The 22,248-nt window shown below is 57.7% G+C and overlaps 1 protein-coding gene across 3 annotated transcripts; it reads left to right on the top strand.

The window, feature by feature from the left end:
* Nucleotides 1-11,361: 11,361 nt before the first annotated feature.
* POFUT2 (protein O-fucosyltransferase 2) lies at nt 11,362-21,980 on the top strand. Of its 3 annotated transcripts, XM_036446217.2 has the most exons (9): nt 11,758-11,929; nt 13,435-13,685; nt 15,974-16,118; nt 16,720-16,830; nt 17,546-17,612; nt 17,786-17,911; nt 19,260-19,440; nt 19,660-19,783; nt 20,732-21,980. In XM_036446217.2, exons 1-9 carry the CDS (start codon nt 11,799-11,801, stop codon nt 20,883-20,885), a joined length of 1,290 nt encoding a protein of 429 aa, XP_036302110.1. In that variant the 5' UTR covers nt 11,758-11,798; the 3' UTR covers nt 20,886-21,980. The 3 variants fall into 3 exon arrangements, with proteins under 3 accessions (XP_045441256.1, XP_036302110.1, XP_036302111.1); XM_045585300.1 differs by lacking the exon at nt 13,435-13,685 and having other exon boundaries at nt 11,362-11,929; XM_036446218.2 differs by lacking the exon at nt 15,974-16,118 and having other exon boundaries at nt 16,782-16,830.
* The last annotated feature ends 268 nt before the right edge of the window (nt 21,981-22,248 follow it).

Raw genomic sequence — 22,248 nt, 5'->3', positions numbered from 1 at the left:
AGTGGCCTCCCAAACCTTGCACCCCCTGCACCCTCCCCCCCTCTCCACCCAACTGGCTCACTGCAGTGGAGTCAGGAGCAGGCGGCCCTGACTCCTTGGCTGGCCCAGCAGGTTGTGAGTCGGCCTTCCTTCCACATCAGAATGGGCAGGGCTGGGCTGAGGGGCGGGGGGGGGGGGGGGGGGGGGGGGGTGGTGGTGGTGAGAGAGCAGGAGGAAGAAGGAGCCTCCAAGCCTCCCCCTCTTCTGTTGCTGAGCCTGACCATGGGCTGCCCCAGGACCAGCAGGACTTGCCCCCGCCGAAACCGGTTTGGCTCAGTGGATAGAGCGTCAGCCTGTGGACTGAAAGGTCCCAGGTTCGATTCCGGTCAAGGGCATGTACGTTGGTTGCGTGCACATCCCCAGTAGGGGGTGTGCAAGAGGCAGCTGATCGATGATTCTCTCTCATCGATGTTTCTAACTCTCTATCCCTCTCTCTTTCTCTCTGTAAAAAATCAATAAAATATATTTTAAAAAAAGAAAGAAAAAAAAGAACTTGCCCCCTTGAGCCCAGGGATAGTATAGAGCGAGGACCCCATCTTCCACATGAGGGTGCCTCATTGGAAGACACCCGCCCTCCTTCCCACACAAGCAGATGGGAGAAGGGGGTGTTGCTGAGTAACTGACAAATGTTCGGGAACTGCAGGCAGTCCAGTGTCTGGTGGTCTCCCTGGCAGAGGTGGGAAGTCCATACATCAAAGAGGGGCCTGATTGTACTGAGGGTTGGGTGTGAAGTATGGCGAGGGGAGGGGGGGGAGGGGGAGAGGATGGGGGGTGGGAGAGAAAAAGGGGGAGGAGCAAGGTCATGAAGTGCTTGAAAACATGGGCGCATATTAAAGAGACACAAAACCAGCCAGAGGGCTCCCGCTGCACAAATTCGGGCGTCAGAATAAACTAAAAAAGGGCAGTGACAGATGAGAACCCGCTGCATCAGCTGGGACTGTGTGAGGTCCATTGACATAAATGAATGTAAGTAATAAATGGGGAAAAGAGAGGGCTCTTCCCTACCATAGAATTCCAGCCGATAAATCACGGCCGTGGAAGTCATTATGTACTTGTCAGCCGTCACAGCAACCATCACTCAGGCAGTGAGACCCCAGGAAATGCCAGCTGGTGAGAGTGAAATGAAACCCCATAAAATGTGTACAAACTGCAGCACTAACGCTCCAGCGGAGACCCCTGCAGACCCTCCTCCAGCCGACGGCCACGGTGGATCGGGGACAGGGCCTGTCCGGTGAGGGGCAATTCCCAGTCAGGGGCATCTGGGACGAATCAGACAAACCCAAACTGGACCTTTCGCTCTCCGATGTCACAGTCACGACAGGAAAGACTGAGGAATGTACCAGGATTCGGGGGATGTGGAGACATGGCAACGGGTGACATGGGACCCTAGATTGCATATTTTGTTGTCGACGACATGATTCGGACAACTGGCGAAACTCGAATAGGCCCCTGGTTGATGCATATGCGGGTATTCTCTGTACTCTTTACTCTTGCAACTTTTCAATGTTTGAAGATGGTTTGAAATAAAAAGTAAATTAAAAAACACACAATTCCTCATGTGGCTGGTTTCTGCTCTCACCTTGCAGCTGCTGTCATCTGGAGGTGCCGGCTGACACCTGGCTGTCTTCAGGACCCTCAGGGAGGTGGGGCTGGGACCCCACCCTAGGCCTCTGCCAAGCTGGCACAGACCCACAGTTTGGGACCCTAGACCTGGTGGGGGGGCTGGTGGGAGGCCAACTCCTGCTGCTCTCACCCATGCCCCATCTGAGTGGTGGGCAGAGCATGCGACACTGAGTCGGCCCCACCATGAGCCTCTTCTGCACCCTTCCTCCCACTCATGAAAGCCCATGTGAGCACCCACCTGGGGCCCTGCTCCCCCACCCCCACCCCAGGCTCTGGGTGCTGCTGGGTTTTAGCCCTGACACTGTGCCCTGCACTGGAGGCCACCCTGCCGATCAGGGCTGGGTTCTCACTCCCAGATCCACATCCTGAAGCCAGGTGGATGCATGGGCCACAGGCCACAGGCTACATGCAATTTTGTCGCATAGCTGAGCTGAGCCAGATGATGGAGTAGGGCCCAGGGTAGCTGGTGCCCCAACCCCCTGGACCCAGGGCTTATGGGCTGGATGTGGGGTGGCCTCAGAGCTCCAGGAGGGCCCCTAACCCACTCTCACTAGGTTCCTAGGTTTCTGTTTCCCTAGTGGTCAGATTCTTCCAAGCCACTTCTTTAAAAAAAAATAACATATATACATATTAACCCAAGCTTGGCATCGTCCACTGCCAGAGGGCAACCCAAGCCTCCTGCTTGCTCCAGCTCCCTGGCCACTGCCATATTTGTTGGGTTAATTTGCATATTTGCTCTGGATTGGCTGCTGGGTGTAGTGGTGGTATGGTCAATTTGCATGTTTCTCTTTTATTAGTATATATATATATTGATTTCAGAGAGAGGAAGGGGAGGGAGAAAGAGATAGGAACATCAATGATGAGAATCTTGATCAGCTGCTTCCTGTATGCCACCTACTGAGGATTAAGCCCAAAACGCAGGCATGTGAACTGACTGGGAATCGAACCATGATCTCAGTTTAACTGGTCGACCCTCAACTGTTGAGCCACATGGCCTGGCAAGGCACTTCTTAAAAATCCACATTCCCAGGCCCCTCCCAGAGCCCTGACCCAGATCTCTGAGAGGTAGGCAGGAGGCTAGGTGAACCCCATCTGGGGAGGTGGGACCTGAGTGGCTATCGCCTCCTCCTCTTTTGGGAAGTTCTGGGCGTACGCGTCTGTCATGTCTGCTGGACAGGCCCCAGGCCCACTCACTCCCTAAACCTCAGCCTCCCATCCCCCCAGCAGAGCCTGACCTTGGCCTGAGCTCTGCTTACCTTCTGCCTCCTGGAGGTGGCACTTCTGTTCTGGGCCCCCTCTGTGCGTGGTGCTTCGACCACCCTGCCCACAGGAGGCGCTGCCCTCTGAGTCCCCTCTGTCCTCGGCCCAAGCTGTGGGTCTGTGCCAGGAAAGACCCCAGGGCACAGTTCACAGGGTGCCTGTGACCCGTATCACCGGCCCTTCTGATTTCTATAATCCAGGTGATGATGCTGCCCACTGTATTCTGTCCGTATTTCAACAATTGGCGACCGAGCACCTTTTGGGAAAGGGCGGTCAGGGGGGCCCGTCCCAGCACAGCAGGCTGGCCCGACCCCCCCGGGGAGCCTGCTCCTGAGCCGAGAGCCAGCCTGGGGCGGGTACCGGCCCTCACAGACAGCCCAGCCTCCCCCGCTGCCGGCCAAGACCAGGGACAGAAGGAAAAGCATTCACAGACGCTAACGGGTTCCCCACACGCGCGCGGGGCCCTGGAGGCTGCCGCTGGCTCCGTCACAGGCCCTGTCGGAGCGAAGATAACGATGATAACTGTCTCCCTTCAGAGGCTGCCGGGGCCTGTCCCGGCTCCAGGGTGTGAGGCCGATGTTTGGAGACCGTCCCTGGGGCCACATTATGGCTCCCGGGCGAGGCGGGGAGACAGCTCCCCTGACGGCCTGCCGAGGGCTGGGCCGCTTCCTCTGCGTGGGAGGGTGGCGGCTTCAAAGATTACTTTTGGGATAAAACCACCTACAAATGCTTCCAGCCCTCTCCCCCTTCCCCCTCTTCTGGCTGTTGGGAAGCTGAGCTTCAAAACTCCAGCATCTCCAACGAAATATTTAACCGCCAGGCGCAGCAGCGCTGCCAGGACTCATGACAAAGTCATTCATTTGACTTCACGTCAACACCCACACTCCCACCCGTCCCAGCCCATCAGTCCTACTGGCATCACCCCTGCCCCTTCCCCATCGGCCACATCCGACCCTTCTCCACAGGAAGCGCCAGCGACCAGAGGAGGCCCCTGACAGCCTGGTGACATCCCTGAGGCAGGACTGGAAGTGCCGGGCACACGCTGGGTTGATGGTGCCAGCCTGCTTTGCTGTCCGTAGCGTGGGTCCGAGCTGCTGGCCACTTGGGCTGGTCAGAGAAGCCTGGTTCCTCGGGGAGAGCAGTGTCATGGCCCCGGGTCCTTGGCTGACACCGTGACCCAGAACGTCAGGCAGCACTGGCAGCACATGGCAATCTGGATCCCAAGAAGGGTGCGCTGAGGCTGTCCTGGCCCGGCGGCTTTGTCCCAGGAGGCCCACAGGCAAATGGGAGTCCTTGAGGGGTCAGGCTGCCCTCCCACCAACCACAGGCTCGGCTTCCGCTGCCACAAGCCCTGTGCCCGTGCTCATGGTCACCGCGGGGGTGGTGACTGCCTGGGCCAGGCCACATGCCCCTGAAGGTCAGCACTGTCCGGCCTCCGCTGTCAGCTGCTGTTGGGCATCCTCAGGAAACGAGGCCAGGCCTGACCGGGGGCCCTGACTTCCAGGCTGGCTCCTGGCAGGACCCAGAGGAAGACATTCCAATTGGCCGGCCAGACTTGGGTGCAGGGTCTTGCAGGAGAAAACAGAGGTCTGTTGAGTGGGTGCAGAGACGCCAGGAAGAGCAGGCAGGTGCTGGCAGGGAGGCGGGCACAGTGGGTGAGACAGCATCTCCCAATCTCCTTTGGGTACCATGACCCGGGGAGGGATGCCCCTTCCAGGTTGCGTGCAGAGGGAAGAAGACACGCTCTGGGCAGCTTCCGGGCTGGGGGAAGCGGCCCTAGTGTGATCCCTGCCCGGCCCCTCCTGCAGGGCAGAGCGGGAGGGTCCCTGGGAGGCAGGTCCCACAGGTCCTGCTGGGTGGACCCTCAGGCCGGGCTATTCCTTCCCCCATTTCCAACAAAATCTACGGAGGACTTAGCATGGGACACGAGAGAGAGGCACAGGAAAGAGACCAACGTGAGGGACGAAGACACCCCCGCCCTGAAAGCAAACCCAGTGCAGAGGCCGAGGGAACTCTGGGTGTGGGTGGGTGAAGTCACAGGATTTCCCAGGTTTGGAATGCGGAGGTGGCCACTGACCTGGAGGTGGCGGGTAGGATAGGAGGGACAGCACAGAGAGGGCGGCATGGGGCTCCACCCAGCCCAGGTGGCACCTCGTGTGGATGGATTACTTTGATTTAGGGTGAAAAGTACTTCAGGTGCACTTGTGCTGGTGGAGGAACCAGTAGGGAGGGTCGGCTGATGAAGGACTGGTGGAAGGGTTGGGACCCGGGACAGGTGTGGGTGCAGGTGAGGCCTGGTATGGGGCTCAGTGTCCTTGACTTCTGTTCCGAGATTCCCCAGAGCCCGGGGCTCCCTGAGAAGGAAGCAAGGTGATGAGGATGAGTATGAGTATGAGGATGAGGGTGAGGGTGAGGGTGAGGGTGAGGGTGAAGGTGAGGATGAGGGTGAGGGTGAAGATGAGGATGAGGATGAGGGTGAGGGTGAGGGTGAAGATGAAGATGAGGGTGAGGGTGAGGGTGAAGATGAAGATGAGGGTAAGGGTGAGTGTGAGGGTGAGGGTGAGGGTGAGGATGAAGGTGAGGGTGAGGGTGAGGGTGAGGGTGAAGATGAGGATGAGGATGAGGGTGAGGGTGAGGGTGATGAGGGTGAGGGTGAGGGTAAGGGTGAGGGTGAGGATGAGGGTGAGGGTGAGGGTGAGGGTGAAGATGAGGATGAGGGTGAGGGTGAGGGTGAAGATGAGGATGAGGGTGAGGGTGAGGGTGAGGATGAGGGTGAGGGTGAGGATGAGGGTGAGGGTGAGGGTGAGGATGAGGGTGAGGGTGAGGGTGAGGGTGACAGTGAGGATGAGGGTGAGGATGAAGATGAGGATGAGGGTGAGGGTGAGGGTGAGGATGAGGGTGAGGGTGAGGGTGAGGATGAGGGTGAGGGTGAGGGTAAGGGTGAGGATGAGGGTGAGGGTGAGGGTGAGGGTGAGAATGAGGGTGAGGATGAGGATGAGGATGAAGTTGGGCCGAGGACAGGGGGTTGCCTGCATGAGGAACAGATGGAGGAGGCCTCAAGGGACCCCACCCTGGGACAGGGGCCGGTGAGACGCCTGGGGCGGGGGCGCTGAGTTCAGGGCCAGAGATTCCCAGGACCCTGGCGGTCCCTCAGCTACCAGCCCAGCGCCTGCTGGCTTTCAAAGGAATGCTTCTGATGTTCTCACGACCTGGGCTTTCCCGGTTCCATGAGATTAAGATAGAAAGCTGCGGTTTGCAGAAAGCTGTCCGGTTACAAGACGGACATTCCATCCTGCATTTTGACGGGAGATTCTCACATGCCTCCCGGGACTCGATGAACCGCTGCTCTGGGAAATCTCTCCCGGACCTTACTATCACTCCGGGATCCATGGGGGATGGGTGGTGATGGTGCAGCATGAACGCTGGGCCCACACTTCTGAGGGGCCCGGGCCCAGCCCTCTGCCTCCGGAAACTCCTTGCATCCGAAAAACATGCCACTTGCCCAGTGACACTGGGCTGGGGTCAGGGCTAGAAGTGCCTGATTATCCACAATTTTTTTGTACCTGTAAAACCAGGTGACTTCTGATGCCCACGTAATTCCAGCATCTCCGCCACCTGCCGTCAATGGCAGCACCAAACGTATGTCTCCAGGGCTTCCCTGGTGCCTCCTGCTCTGTGGAACCCATCTTTCTAGAGGTGTGTTCTGCCGGCTTACGTGGCTGCCCCCATGAGCAGTGAGTGACACATGTGGAGAGCAGAAAGAGAGAGAGAGTGAGAGAGGAAGAGAGAGAGAGGGAGGTGCGAGGGGAAAGGAGGGTGAGGAGAAGATGACATAACAATGAGACGCTGAGGGCCAGGCAGCATCAGAGGGACCCTGGCTCACTTGTCTCTCCCTCTGAACTGCAGCGCGTTCTGCTCTTAGCTCGAGCTCCTGGGAATTCAGTCTGTCCTTGTGGCCCAAGGGTCCCCACCAACATTTGGGGGTGCCCACCTCCAAGGGGCCAAGGAGGCTCTGAAGAGCCACTGCACGTGGGCAGCAGCCCCTTGGTCCCTGGGCAAGCCTTCAGCACGTTACCGTGCTTCAGTATTCGACGTTGGACACCGATTCCCTTCGATTGTGAAATCACACACCATCCCACGTCCTCGGCGTTGCTCTGGGCTCTGGTTCTAAGCCCCTTGGAGATACTGGCCCAGATGTGACTGCTGGTCTGAAGGTTCGCATGCAGAGCCCGGCCCTCCTTCTCCAGCTCCGACGCTGCTCCGGCGGCTTTGCCAGGAGGGTGTTCTCTCTCCCACACGCCCGGTCCGCAAACCCGAGTCAGCCCCGCACGCTGACCGCAGCTGGCCCCGCGCTCACATCGCTCTCTCATCCTCCGAGACGCTGGTGCAGCAGGTAACAGCACGGTAATGTCGCCATTGAGCTCGGGGTCTCCCAGGTTCGGAACTGGGAGTGGCAGATGCCACTCGGTCATTCGTCTCTGATGATATGCACCTTTCCCAGCACATATCCCAGTGATGAGATAACACACACACAACACACACACATACACACACACACACACACACACACACACTCATGGGGACATGTGATTTATAGCAGGGACATAATTACCCCAAATAAATGCTCTGACAAACAGAACCCAATGCATCAGGGGCAAATAAAGCTCATCTCAGGAATGCAAGGATGAGTCAACATTATAAAATCCGTGGGTGCAGTTCGCTACATTAAGAGATTAAAGAGAGGAAAATCCCTGGTCATCTCAAAAACTAGCCAACCCCCCCAAAGCACCTGGCAACATATAATACTTACTACTGAGCTGGAAGCACACCCAACCAGACCTTCAGGAAGCTCGGAATGGTAGGAAAATTCCTCAACCTCCAACGAGCATCGCACTTAATACATGAGAACAGGGGTCAGCAAACTTCTGCAAAGGGTCAGGCAGCAAATATTTTAAGTTTTTCCGGCCATATGGTCTCTGTCCCAACTACTTAACACTGATGCCACAGTATGAAAACAGCCGATTAGAAAACATGTAAATGAACAGGCCAGGCTGCCTGCCAATGAAACTTTACTTACAAAGAGAGACCCCTGTGGGCAGGGTTTGGCTCCCAGCCATGGTTTGCTGACAGCTGCATTAGAGCCATTCACATTATAGTCAGAAACAAGAGAAAGATGCCCGATTTTATATTTGAATCCTAGTGCATGTAATAATATAAGAAAATACATGTGAAGTACATATGTACTATAAAGGCAGAGATAAAAATACAATTATTTGCATAATCACATGACTATTTGTCTAGGAAATCTAAAACAATCAACTGGCAAACCATTCAGAATAAAAGCAGCCAATTTTAGGGTCAACACACAAATATAATAGCATTTATTAAAGCAGCAATATCTTCTATCTATTGTATATAAAAAGCCTACACCACCATCACAACCAAATGGACGACCAAACAGGTTGCATGGGGCCGACCAGGCTGGCAGGGGATTAGTGAGGGACGACCAAACGACTGAGCAGCAGGCTGCGTGGGGCGACCAGGCTGGCAGGGGGGCAATTAGGGGGCAACCAGGTCGATGGGGAAAAGACAGTTGGGGACGATAAGGTCGGCAGGCCAGCGGGGAGGGGGTGGGGCGCGGGAGGAGCAGTGAGGGGTGATCAGGCAGGCAGGCAGGTGAGCAGTTAGGAGCCAGTGGTCCAGAATTGTGAGAGGGATGTCCAACTGAGGATCAGGCCTAAACCAGTTGGACATCCTCCAAGGGGTCTCAGATTGGAGAGGGTGCTTGCTGGGCTGAGGGGACCCTCCCCCCATCCACGAATTTCATGCACCAGGCCTCTAGTATATAATAAAAACCTAATATGGTAAATGTCTGGTCAGCCATTCAATCAATCAAAAGTATAATATGCTAATGATATAGCAAGGCCACTCAACCACTTGCTATGCTGTGCACTGACCACCAGGAAGCAGACAGTCAATTGGTAGGTTAGCTTGCTGCTGGGGTCTGGCCGATTGGGACTGAAGGGGGCCAGACACGCCCTGGAGCCCTCCTGCGGTCCCTTACCAGCTGGCCAACCTCTGGCATCCCTCCCCAGCCGACTGTGCACCGATGGGATCCCTTGGCCTGGCCTGCGCCCTCTCACAATCTGAAGCCCTCAGGGGATGTTGGAGAGCCAGTTTTGGCCCAATCCTATGAGCCAGGCCAAGGGACCTCGCTGGTGCACAAACTCATGCACTGGGCCCTAGTGTAATATTTCATAAGCAAAAGTGCCCCATTCATGACAGCAGTAAAACCCAGAAACAAGTGAAGAAATGACTGTGACATAAAACAAAACTAGAAAACTTTACTGAAGTTTAAATAAGTCCAGATACAGACCCACCCGGGAGCCAGACTCCAGATCACATGACCTTAGCTTCCCAAGTGTGCCCACGTACTCGGTGCAGTCCTGATAAAACTCCCAGCAGGACTGGCTACAAGCAGTGGGTTCTAAACTGCACATGGAGGAGAAAGTGTGCGAGCTTAGCTGAGAAATGCCTGTAAGGGGTTTGCTGCAAAGCCATCCTAACCAATGCACCGCTGCTGCACAGAAATTGACAGACAGGGGCGCGGGTCGGGACTGGAACAGCAGAGACGACACCCTGTATTTCAGGGAATTTATGTGAAAAAAGAATACCCTTTTCAATAAATGATGATGTGACAACTGGCTGTGCATTTGAAAAAGAACACATTCCACCCACCACACACAGTGGGGGTGCTCACACTGGCCCTTCCACCTGCGGCAGCTTCTCTCCCAGCCCCGGAGTCAGGCAGGCTGCTCCCTACTCAGACTGAGGACAGAGTTCCCCGCACGCCTGCTGGGGGAGTTGCAACTCAGCTACAATGTATTTGGCTGTGGAGAATCTGGATAAAGGGCCCTCCACCCCTTTCTGGGTTCTCATGGGCTGGATCTAAACTATCCTCCTGCCCACCCCCCAGAGGCCCATCCTCTGCAGTTTTGGGGACTCCTCTGGAAGAATTTGCATTCCTGGCCAGATACAGAGCCCCAGAGCACAGAGGACAAGGGTCGTGTGGAGTCGATACCTGATTAAAGGTCTCCTTTTGAATCAGCAGAGGTCCCTGCACTTCGTTCCAAGGAGGGACACCACCCCCCTTCATCTGTTTGTGGTTCTGTTGATGCTATCTGAGAGGGCTGAGCCGAGTCCTTGAAACCAGCTCTCCAAACATAAACAAACAGCCTGATTAATGAAACAAAGTATGTACTCTGACATTTTCCCTGGATCTCAGATTCTCAGCCCATCCTCCACTCTGTCCCACCACAACCCCGATCCCTACCTCCAGCTTTGTGATTGCAGATCAGGTCTCCCTAAGGATGCCTTTTCCCGCTCCTTCTCTGCCCCACCCATAGGGCCACCTCCAGGTCGACTGGAAGGTGTTTGTGAATGTGGCTGCAACCTAGGGACAGCTGAGCAGCCGGAGCAGTGCCCCCCCCCGCCCCAACACACACACACACACACCAGCTCTGCAGGTGTTTGTCCTACCCTCCTTTCCTGTACTCTGCTTCAGACACAGCTGTCCCTACTGTGGAATCTCAGCTTCCAGAAGAATCTGTCTCTCTTCAGACTCCTGGGCTCAGTTTTTCCTGTGACTCTCCCACCCCAAGGTTGGGGTCTGGGTGCTCAGCAAGGGAACTTCTGAGACCCCAGAGCCCATCACGGCTTTCACAGGTGTGGCCTGACAACTCACAGACCACACCTGCCTGGACCCCAGGCCAGATGGCTGCTCCTCTTTGGGGGAACTGGGCCAGACTGGGGAGAAGCAGACCCAGCTCCCAGGGCAGGAAAGACACAGGCCCAGGTCTGAGACCCCCAGCTCCCTGGGCCAGCCTGGAGGCTCCTCCTTCTTCCCCAGCCCAGGGCCTTGGGAAGGGCTCTTCTGCCCTCTGGTGGCCAAGTGGCTGCAGCTCAAGTCGCTGGAGAACAGGCGTTTCTGCAACACCGTTAACCTTAACCATCAGACCCCAGTGCAGGAGGAAGCTATTTCCAGTTATTTGTATCAAGATTTCTTTTTTTCTTTTTTCTCTTAATGAAAGGCGCGTGAGACCTCTTCTCTGGTAAGGATCACACTCCAGGGGCCTATTCTGTGGTGCAGAAGGAGGAAGCTATTTCCATTTATTTGTATCAAAATTTCTTTTCTCTCTCTCTTTTTTTTTCCTTAATGAAAGGCGCGTGAGACCTCTCCTCTGGTAAGGACCACACTCCAGGGGCCTATTAGCGGAGGCAGAGAGGAGAGAGGAGAAGGGGGTTCCCCCCGCCACCCCCACCCCCCACCCCCCGGCAGCCCTCCCTGGCGGACGCACTGGGGGTGGGGGTTACCCGGCGGCGTGGAACCCCTGCGCCTTTCTCCGCGAGGTGCTCCCGGAAGAAACGGGTGGAAGGGCCGCAGAAGGCTCCTCGCCTCTAGGGGAAGTCACCATGCGGGGCCCGGGGAGTGGAGCAAGGCCGGGCACCTGCCTGCGAGGCCTGAGCGCTGCCCACGCTCCGCCTCCCGGGCCAGCGAGGGCGCCGAGCGGAGGTCGCGATCCCCGCAGCCAGCGCGGGCCCCCCCCCCCCCCCAACTCCGCCCCGCGCTGTCCCCGATTTCCCGCGCTGACCCCGCTGTCCCCCCGCCCAAGGCCCGGAACTCGGCCGCGGGACTCGGCTGCCCAGCGCGTGGGACCCTGGAGACTTCCGGACTTTCGAGGACGCATCGCGCACGTGCGGGGCGGAGCGGGGCGCGCGGCGTTGCCGTGGTTACCGGCGAGGCGCCCCGCGGGGACTGGCGGGCGGGCGCTTCCTGGGCGGGACTTGGCGGCCGGAAGTGTGTGCCGTCTGAGGCCATGGCGGCGCTGGGCGTCGTCTGCGTGCTGCTCGGGGCAGCGAGCTGCCAGTTCGCCTGGGCCTTGGACGAGAATTTTTGGCTCAACCGGTCGCCGGCCAACCTCCTGTCGGACAGGGCGACCTTCAGACGGTAAACGCGGGGCTGAGCTGTCCGCGTGGTTCCCTGGTGGGGGGTGGGGGGGTGGGGGAGAGGTGGGTCTGATGGGCTTGCAGGACCGGGCCGGGGAGGGGACGCGAGCCAGGGCGGCCCGAGGCGGGTGCGGCCCCGGAGACACCTGGGGGGCTGCCTGTGGGTCAGCGCGGAGGGCGGGTGGGCGCGGGACCCTGTGAGATGATGCAGGCTCCCCTCCGAGTTTCCTGGAGCCCCAGAATCGGAGGTTTGGATGGCATGGTTCTTAGAAAGCGCAGCTTTGTGTATGTGCACGGGGTCCTCAGTCTCCGTCCAGATGTTCACGTCTCAGGCCTGAAAAAGAAGGGTCAGCGCAGGTCATCTTCGTACAAAATAGACCTGTGCCGGGTGGGAGGTGCAGAGAGGGCAGATGGGCCACCCCCTGGATTGCGCACAGTCCATCTGGAGTAAGGGCCATGGGGGGGGGGGGCGTTGGGGGAGGAAGGATGAGGATGAGTACCTGTTGCCATAGATGCCCAGGACCCCGGCCTGGGTCTTTGTAGCAGATGGGGTTGCTTTGGACCGGGCAGCGGTTCTCAACGTGTGTCCAGGAACCCCTGGACATTCCATTTCCGCAGTAATACCAGACTGGTGGTCTTTGCCCCTTTCCCCTCTCTTGCTCCCACGCAGTTGACCCATGTAAATGTGAATGTGTCTGCAACCTAGGGACAGCTGAGCAGCGGGAGCAGTGGGCTCCCCTGGGAACAAGGTCTGCTCCCCTCTCTGAAGAGGACCCCCCCCAACACACACACACACACACACACACACACACACACGCACATGCACACACCCCAGCTCTGCGGGTGTTTGTCTCTCCTTTCCCGGTTTAGTGTGTCGTCGTCGTGTCTTCCCCCCCCCCCACCACCACCTGTGATGTCACAGCACGTGGAATGCAGCAGCAGAGAAGAGAATCCAGCTCTCGCCAGATGGAAACATTCACCAACATTGCCACTCTTCTCACCAGTTATTTTTGTTTTGAAAAAATATACTTTTTATTGAAAAGGGTTACTATGTAATGGGTGTGTTACTTTGAAGTGAATCAACGCGTGCTTTTTAACGTTCTCAACACGTGCTTTTTAACGTTCTTAACATTAACTTTTAATGCAGGAGTTATTTATCGATCCAACCCACGTAAACAACAGCCTTTTGGGGTCCTCGGTAATGAAGAGTGTAAAGTGGGCTGTAGGCTAAAAAGTTTGAAAACCACAGGAGGACTGCTTCTCGGGATCTGGTCACCGAGGCCGCCATGCTTAGGTGTCAGTTATCGCCAGTCGCTCCTACCTGTGGGCTCTGTACGTCTTCGGTCAGATGGAAACGGGTGGGCAGCTGCCTCCACCTCGAAGACTAGAAGTTACTGAGAGCCCCAGGGTGGATGACCTCCTGTGGACCTCTGGCGCCTCGGGGTTTTCCGTCCAGAGACCTCCACCCTGAAGCACCGCTGTCCTGTCCGTCCGTCCGTCCCCCAGGTATCTTCTGTACGACGTCAACCCCCCGGAGGGCTTCAACCTCCGCAGGGATGTCTACATCCGCATGGCCTCCCTCCTGAAGATCCTGATGAAGCATGAGGAGTGGGTGTTGGTGCTGCCCCCTTGGGGCCGCCTCTACCACTGGCAGAGCCCCGACATTCACCAGGTCCGGATTCCCTGGTCCGACTTCTTTGATCTTGACAGTCTCAATAAGAACATCCCCGTCATGGAGTACGAGGACTTCATCGGAGGTGAGGCGGTGGTCCCGGTGTGGACGGCAGGCCAGGCCCGAGGGCTGTCTCGTCGGGCCTGCTGTTGTACGCAGCCTTAGCTCTGTGTCCTTCCGTTACACGTACCAGTGACCTTGGTTTTGCCTTAATTTTTCTAGGGAAGTAGATCTGAAGTCTTATGAGCTCTGTCCTCACCTCTGACAGCCTGGGCGTCAGGGAAGTGCAGTTAGAAAGCCGCTGCCACGGAGGCCGCGGCTGTCCTAGCTCCTCGCAGCTCCGGGCGGAAGAGGCCACTTTACCAAAACACCACGTGTGTGTGTGTGTGTGTGCGCGTGTGGCGCTGACCTTGCGCTGTCCACCGCAGTGCTGGTGAAACTCGTGACCAGGCGTCCTTTATTTAGTCCCGCTTGAAGATTTTCTTAGAGTAAAGGTATTTAGCACTTACTATTGCTTTGTTTAGAAGACCTAAGCCTAACAAATCGGTGATCTGTCTTTTCTGCTTCCCTAGAGGCCTGGGGGAGCCAGTCACATTCTGTCAGCCACTGACACACTGTAGCATGAATGATGAGTCACGGTCTGCAAGCTGCTGATACTTGTAACAGTTACTCTGGGACGCTGCTTGATTTCCGACTCTGCAGGGATCTGGCAGCTTAGACTCGGGGCTCACACTGAGGGTGATGGCTTGCACATCTTCATTTTTCAAGGTCTATGAACGCTGCAGGCCTGGAACGACATAGTGTCTTCTCAGAAGAGGCAAACTCTGAGACTGTGCAAAGCATTCTTGGAGCTTTCTCTCTCTCCCCCAGCCCAGGACGGGAGGTGTAGCAGGGTGCTTAGTCCGACTTGGCCTCACCTGGTTCTGAACCGGGTGACGGAGCTTCCCGGAGAACCTGCCTGTACCTTCCTGCAGGGTGGGCGTGGGTTTCCTGACAGATGGGCCCGGGGGCGGGTCTGGGCCTCAGCCATTTGCATGGCGTTTAGTGACGAATCTGCAGGTGTGTGGGGACAGGAGCCAGGAGCCCTTCCTGCTGCTGTCCAGGCCCCATCCCTGGACCTGGAGCCACCAGGGGGAGGGAAGAGGGAGTGCCCCAGGCAGGCAGAACGGCTTTGCTTCCATCCTACCCGACAAGCTGACTGCTCAGCTGTCTCCTCCCCCACAGAAGGGGCAGACACGGGGCCATCCCAGGATGGAGTTGTGGGGGTGTGCAGCGGAGCACCTGGCCAATACCAGCCTCTCAGATCGCAACACGGCCCCTCACTGTGAGAGGGGCCTGGAGCTCAGGCCCTGGGGCCCCACCCTGCAGATGACAGTGCCCCAGGAGACACCGTGGACAAGACGCCGGGATGTCACTTGCTGTGGCCCTCTTGTCCCTGGCTCATTCATTCCATCTTCGAACAAATCTCTGACCGCCACAGATGTGGCAGGCACATCCTAGGTGTGGGTGGGGACCCAGGCCCCCGCTCTTCTGGGGCTCCTGTGGGGAACGAGGAGCAGAAAATAAAGAATATAATGACGCTGCCTGGACCAGGTGGCTTGGTGGTCGGAACATTATCCTGTGCATCAAAAGGTTGTGGGTTCAATTCCTGGTCCAGGCACATACCTAGGTTGTCCCCATTTGGTGTTTCTCACATTGATTCCCTCCATACCCCCTCCCTCGTTCCCCTCTCCCTCTTTCTAAAATGAATAAAGACATATCCTCAGGTGAGGATCTTTAAGAAAGAATATAAGTAAGCCATTGAAGCCTGCATTGTTTGAGATGGTGAAACGTGCAAGGAGAAAAGGAATGCTGGCAGGATCCACAGTGTTGGAGGGGCGGGTGGCCAAGACCCTGAAAGGCGTCTGAGGGATGTAGTTTGAATGGCCTCACGGGGCATGAGCAAGCCCCGGGCGATGGTCCAGATGGGGATGGCTATTCGGAGGCCCCTGGGAGGCACAGTGGGGAGGCCAGTCCCCGGGAGAGCCCCGGAGAGGAGGACGGGGCCTGTGGCTGGCATGAGGCCAGCCCTTCCTCAGAGGGGGACCGGAGGGTATATAGGGACAAAGAGAAGAGGGTGGAGGCAAGCCCAGGTGCTGTAAGAGGCCAGGGTGACAGGCCTGGACAGCTCAACCACCCCCAAGCCAACCCACGCACCCCTCCGGGAACTCTGCCCCAATGTCACTTGTTTGGCAAAGCCTCACTGAAGCTGCCTTCGGTCCCCGGGAGGAAGGGGTCCTGAGGGATAATCCTCTGTCGGAGGCGGCCCGCTCCGGGCCACATGACGCGTTTCGGCGGCGGCGGCAATTTACTGTCAGTTCTTGTCTCTTCCAGAGAACGGCGGGCCCTTCATCGAGCAGATCTATGTCCTGCAAGGTTACGCGGAAGGATGGAAGGAGGGCACCTGGGAGGAGAAGGTGGACGAGCGGCCCTGCCTGGACACGCCACTGTACTCGCAGGACCAGCACGAGTACTTCAGGTACGAAGGGCGAGCCGCCCTGCCCGTGGGGCTGAGGTCACCCAGCTTCGGAGCGCACGCGGGCCACGTGGCCACACTCGCCGTGTGCACCAGCCTACTGGTCCCCGTCCACGGCGCCTCAGGTCACCTGGGTACCGGTGTGGATGGCCTTTGAACCAGGTCCTGGGAAGGGTCTTGTCACCCCAATCCTAAGGGGCCATCGGAAGACCTGTGGGAGGGCCGGCACCTTAGAGCGCTCGACCCCCAGGCCGGGCCCAGCCTGAGCGACACGGAAGCTCGGAGAGTGTTGTAGGGACGGACCGCCGTGCGGGCACCCGGCCCAGGCAGTCATTATGAGTCCAGAAGTAAACACCTCAGTTCCACCAGGTTCCCTCCTGCGGGCCTGCTCTCCCGGCCAGTGGGCCCCGATTCCTGGAAAGAGCTCCAGTTCTCACAAGTCAGAGAAACGGAGGGTTTCTCCAGAATTCTCACTAACCTGGCCAGTGAGCTCTCACTGCGAGTGCCTGGGTGTACGAGGTCCAGGAGCGGGCGTGCACCCAGATGTACTTACTGCCTGTGGGAAACAGACTGACCGAGGGGTCCTGTGGCTCTTCTTTTCCAGGGGATGGTTTTGGGGTTATGAAGAAACAAGGGGGTTAAAAGTTTCCTGTCTGTCTGTTCAAGGATCGGCTTCTATCATTGCACCTGTGCTTTTGAGAAACACGACAGCACGGTAGGTGCCTGCACCATCCACTCAGCAAGGGTCAGTGAATGAGCGTGTGTGTGTGTGTGTGTGTGTGTGTGTGTGTGTTCACGTGTGAACGTGCATGTGTGCACATGTGTGTGAATGTATGTGCACGTGTATGAGCGCACATGAATGATGCATGTGCATGTGTGTGCGCACGCGTGAATGTGTATGTGCACTGTCCTAGGGCATCAGAATGCCTTCTGGCTGTGGCCTGTGTGGGGTTGCTGGAAAGTTAGATCTTGCCCCTCCCCCCACACTTGCTCCTCAGCAAGGCAGGACAGCCATGGGATCCGGGAGGAGGCGTGTGTCGCTGGGGAGAGGCCAGGGAAGGGCCCCAGAGCTGGCTCGCGCACCCACACCCTAGGCTCTGCACGGTGCAGTCTGTCCCCGCGGGGCGCTCCTCGGAGCCACCGCTCTTTTGAACCGCGTGGCGGGGTTCCCACGCTGGCCACTCCATTCTTGCATTGTCAGTCACATGGGCTTGGTAACCCGGTGCGTTAGCCAGAACTAATTCACTCCTAGAACCGCCCGGAAATGGACCCTCAGACCGTGGTGTGGGAGGAGCGCAGTACCTGCCCCGGGTGCCCCAGTGCCTGTGCCTCCCGGCCGCGGCCCGCTCGGAGGCTGCCCTGGGGAGCGCGTGTGGTAAACGTTTTTACAGTTTTTAAAGTTAGGCGTTCCTTCCTGATGTTTAAAATAGGTCCGTGATGCTGGACAGAGCGGAGAACCTCCTTCACAATCACTACGGGGGAAAGGAGTACTGGGACGTGAGTGCTGCCTGCGGGCCTTGCTACCTGTTCCCTGTCGTTTTAATTCATGTTGTTTTTTAACATCTGAGACCGTGTGGCCGGGGTGAGGGTGGGTCGTGGCAGGGGCTGAGCTGGGCACCCACCTGGGGGCTGATGGGCGGAGCACTCAGCTGTCCTGTCTGCACCCCCAGACTCGGCGGAGCATGGTGTTTGCCAAGCACCTGCGTGCTGTGGGCGATGATTTCAGAATTAAATACCTCAATTCCAGCAACAAGGCCGACCGGATCCCCGACGAGGAGGACTGGACCAAGATGAAGGTAGTTTCTCTCTCTCTAATGAGAGAAGATGTAAGTCATCTCTTGAGATGTCTGATGGCAAACCCCTTAATTTACAGCAGGGGGTGACACGATTGTCACCTTCAGTGTCACCCCCTTAGTGCAGTCCTCGCTCATTACTGTAATGATCGTGGGTGCTGGTCATCTGGACGCCCCTGTGTGCACGCCCTCCCTACACACACATACACACACACACACACACACACACACACACACACACCAGGGCAACCCTGTGTGCACGCCCTCCACACACACACACACACACACACACACACACACATCAGGACGCCCCTGTGTGCACGCCCCCCCTACACACATGCGCGCGCACTCGGTCCTGGTGAAAACCTAGGGAAATGGCTGGGACAGTTTCTCTTCAGTGAAGTGGACGGAAATTACTGCAGGCTCCGGCAGCCCAGACCGTCGTTGTTAGAGTGAAATCAGGTCACAGATACGTGAGCAGACAGGAAACGATGACCAGTTACGTACGTTCAGTGGTTTCTTTGTAATACGAGAGCCATAAAGGAAAAATAGCGCAATCAGTCCACCCACACAAGCACCACTGACGCTTTTGGGCCAGCATTATCCCGTCTCACATTTTCTTTTCTGGGAGGTTGGGTTTTCCTGTAACTTAATTTTAAGAAATATTATGTTGCGTTTTCACATTGACATAGTTTTTAAGCATTTTCAGTATAATGTAGTTGTTTGACCTTTCCCCATGGTTGTTAAGAGCAAACTATTTCATAGACAGGAACACCATTCACCTGCTTACTCTCTTACGGGACATGTGGCTCTCTTAGAGAAATGGCCTAGATATGTGGGTAGTCTTTACTGGAAAAATACACTGGTAAGTGGAAGGCTTTTATTTTTTTAATTTTTAAAAATGTCTTATTGATTTTTAGAGAGAGAGGAAGAGAGAAGGATAGAGAAATAGAAACATCCATCTGCGGCCGGCTGCCTCCTGCCTCCTGCACACCCCCTACTGGGGGTCAAGCCCACAACCCGGGCTTGTGCCCTGACGGGGAAGCAACCAGTGGCCTCTGGGTTCACAGGTCAACACTCAACTGTTGAGCCACACGAGCAGGGCTCAAGGTTTTTATTTTCAATTAATTGGTATGTTTCATTTACTTTTCTTTTTCTGCACTGAGATCAGAGGGTTCGGTAATTAGTCACTCCACGGCCTTAGGAAACATCCTGTCCGCCTGAGAGTCCCTCACAGGCACACGGTGCAGGATGCTGGGTGTGGGCCGCCGTCCCCGCCGCCTCTCCTGAGTGGCAGCGCCTGGATGCTGGCCCAGCCCCCAGGCCCGCCCCAGCAGTGCCGCCTCTGCAGGTGCAGCTGGGCTCCTCCCTGGGGGGGCCCTACCTCGCCGTGCACCTGAGGAGGAAGGATTTCACCTGGGGCCACCGGGAGGACGTGCCCAGCCTGGAAAGAGCCGTGAGGAAGATACGCAGCCTCATGCGGATCCACGGGCTGGACAGAGTGTTTGTGGCCACAGACGCCGTGAGGACGGGTGGGCAGCCCTGGCTCTGTCGTCCTCTCGCCCCCGTCGTGTCTGGGCAGACCCGAGTGCGTCCTGACCCTGGGCTGTGCTGCTGGGAGGGCGGCCTGCGTTCTGTGGTTTTGTCCCCTTGGCCCCTCTGCGAGCCACGGAGTGTGCGTGCAGTCCCGGTGGGCAGACCCCAGTGGCAGCTCAGATCCCCGCTCAACGGCGGCTCCTTTCAATTGGCAGAATGTGAGGAGCTGAAGGAGCTGTTACCCGAGCTGGTGCGGTTCGAGCCCACGTGGGAGGAGCTGGAGCTCTTCAAAGACGGAGGCGTGGCCATCATCGACCAGTGGATCTGCGCACATGCCAGGTGCGGGAGTCCCAGGTCACCGTCCAAAGACAGTCTGCGTGCCGTGGGCCACTGCCCAGCCCCGCCCCCGTGAACCCGCTGCCTACCGAGCACCCCTGGGCTGCTGCGGGCATTGGTCTCCTTCGGGCCCGTGCTGTGCTGGGTGATGGCTCCCCCGCCCTCCCCTCTAGCTGCCGAAGGGTGAGTGTGGCCAGTGAGGGCCCAGCTTCATCCAGACCTGCCTGCCTGCCTGCCTGCCAGGAGCAGCCCCCGCCTGGGACTGTCCTGTGGGAGGCAGCCCGCGCAGGTGGGTCCTGGGCTCCCTGTGGATGCCTCGAAGGACTCTGCGCCCGATGGCTCCCCACCGCCCTGGCTGTGTCTCTTTTCCATTTTACTCCAAATGTGGCCAGGAAGCACATTTGGAGTAAAATGGAAAAGAACAGTGGAGGGGCTTATTCCCTCCTGTGCCAGGATTCTCCCACTCCTGGGGGAGGCACGTGTTTGGTTTTGGTGGGTCAGCATGTGCGCCTGTCCCTGTGTGTGCCGGGCGCTCCCTCGGTGAGGGCCCTTCTCCTCCGCTGAGCAGGGGCTTGGGGAGCAGGCTCAGCCCCAGGTGGAGATGGAGGTGGGCTGGGTCTGAGAGACAGACAGCCTGCAGCTTGGCCGCCACCCTGGGTTCTGAGTGAGAGCCTGACAGCTCTGTCCCCTCGGCCCCGAGTTCTGTGGAGATTGTAGGTTAGTGCTGCGAGGCCGGCCTCCCTTAGACCCAAACTGGCGGGCGTTTGCAGGGCAGAGCTCTTGTGCGACCGTGCCTGGGGGCTGGCGGCTGCAGGCGATGGCTCCCCACCGCCCTGGCTGTGTGATGGCCTCGGGGTCCTGGGGCCTCAGCTGGGCAGGTGACGGGGGAGTTGGGCTTGCGACTGGTGAGTTCCGGGCACAACTCTAGTGACCCCTGTTCTTCGGTTGCAGGTTCTTCATCGGCACTTCTGTCTCCACGTTCTCGTTTCGGATTCATGAGGAGAGAGAGATCCTGGGGTTGGACCCCAATACTACATACAACCGATTCTGTGGGGACTCGGAGAAATCGTGCGAGCAGCCCACGCACTGGAGGGTCGTGTACTGAGCTGGCACTCGGAGGCGCGTGCCCGGCACCCATTGTACCCGCGGTGGACTCGGGGCGTCCCCTGATGTCACATGTCGCTGTGGTGTTGCTCCTGCCCTTGGCTAGACGGACAAACGTCATGTCTTGGGGTCTCAGGCCCAGAGGAGGCCACAGGCATGCACAGCCATGGCCACGTGAGGACAGCGGAAGCTGTGCCGCGCCTGAGCTGTCCCGTTCCTGTGTCTCTTCTAGCTTTCGCTGCCTGTGCACAGGCACTGCCGCTGGGGGCTCCGGCGGTCTATTCTTCAGGATCTGAAGCCACAGCAGGGCCCACGGTGTGCTTTCCTCGGCCGCCTGTGGGCAGGCTTCCCCAGGGAGTCAGCAGGCACACGGGCAAGCAGCTCCCATCTTGGGGGCCGTAGAGCTGGCCGGGCCCTGGGGCTCGGTGTGATTTGAGTCTGTGGGTAACTCACTGTTACCCTAAAGCACAGTCTTAGTTCCGCCCTTGGTCCTGAGCAAAACCTGTGCGGTAGAGGGAGGTGGACGGCTGCCTGCAGAGCGGTGGGAGGGGCTGTGACTGGTTGCTCCTCCCAGTCGGTGCTGGAAGTTGCACCCAGATCTTCAGCGACTTGGCCTGTACACAAACATCCTCACCCCACGCCCAGCTGCTGCCTCTGCATCTGTGGTTGTCACTCAGCACCCCGACCTGTGTGGCCGGAGGGGCCTAGCAGGCCAGCTGTCCTCGCCGTCCTCTTCCAGGGGCCGTTTCTGAGGCCTCGGAGCTCCTCAGGGAGGTGGGGCTGGGGGTGCCCCCGGCATGGGGGTCGGCTGTGGAGCACTGCCAGGGGGCCCTGTTCCCTTCCTAGCTGGGAACCCTGACTTCAGGGACACCTGGGCGAACGGCCATGGCAGGAGCGTGGGCACATGGCCCTGCTGCTGAGCCGGCAGCCAGGACACGGGGCCGAGGCCCACGGCCTTCGTCCTCCGTCTCCTTCCCAGGCTTTGGAAGTCTGTGAACATGCAGGGCCCCTGGTGTCAGCTGTGCAGGCTGAAGTGATGATATATTTATTCTATTCCATTTGTACACTCGCATGTTAATAAAATCAATGCTCTAGATCACATGTGTCAAACACAAGGCCCGTGGGCCAAATCCGTCCCGCCAGGCTTTGCAATGTGGCCCGCACCGTGCTGTCATCACTGCACTCCGCTGCGTTTCCATCACAATGACAGTTTATGACTGTTCAGTAAACCATTCGGCCCGCGATTTAGGCTGGATTTTAGATTTTGGCCCCTTCTCTGATTGAGTTCGACACCCCTACTCTAGATAGAAAGTGGAATCCTAGACATGGTGTCTTTTCCACGCAGGAGAATCCTCAGGCTGAGA

Source organism: Pipistrellus kuhlii, unplaced genomic scaffold, assembly GCF_014108245.1.
Source record: "Pipistrellus kuhlii isolate mPipKuh1 unplaced genomic scaffold, mPipKuh1.p scaffold_m20_p_2, whole genome shotgun sequence".
Taxonomy (NCBI): Eukaryota; Metazoa; Chordata; class Mammalia; order Chiroptera; family Vespertilionidae; genus Pipistrellus; species Pipistrellus kuhlii.
The sequence above is the reverse complement of the archived record's forward strand: the minus strand, read 5'-3'. Positions and strand labels throughout refer to the sequence as shown.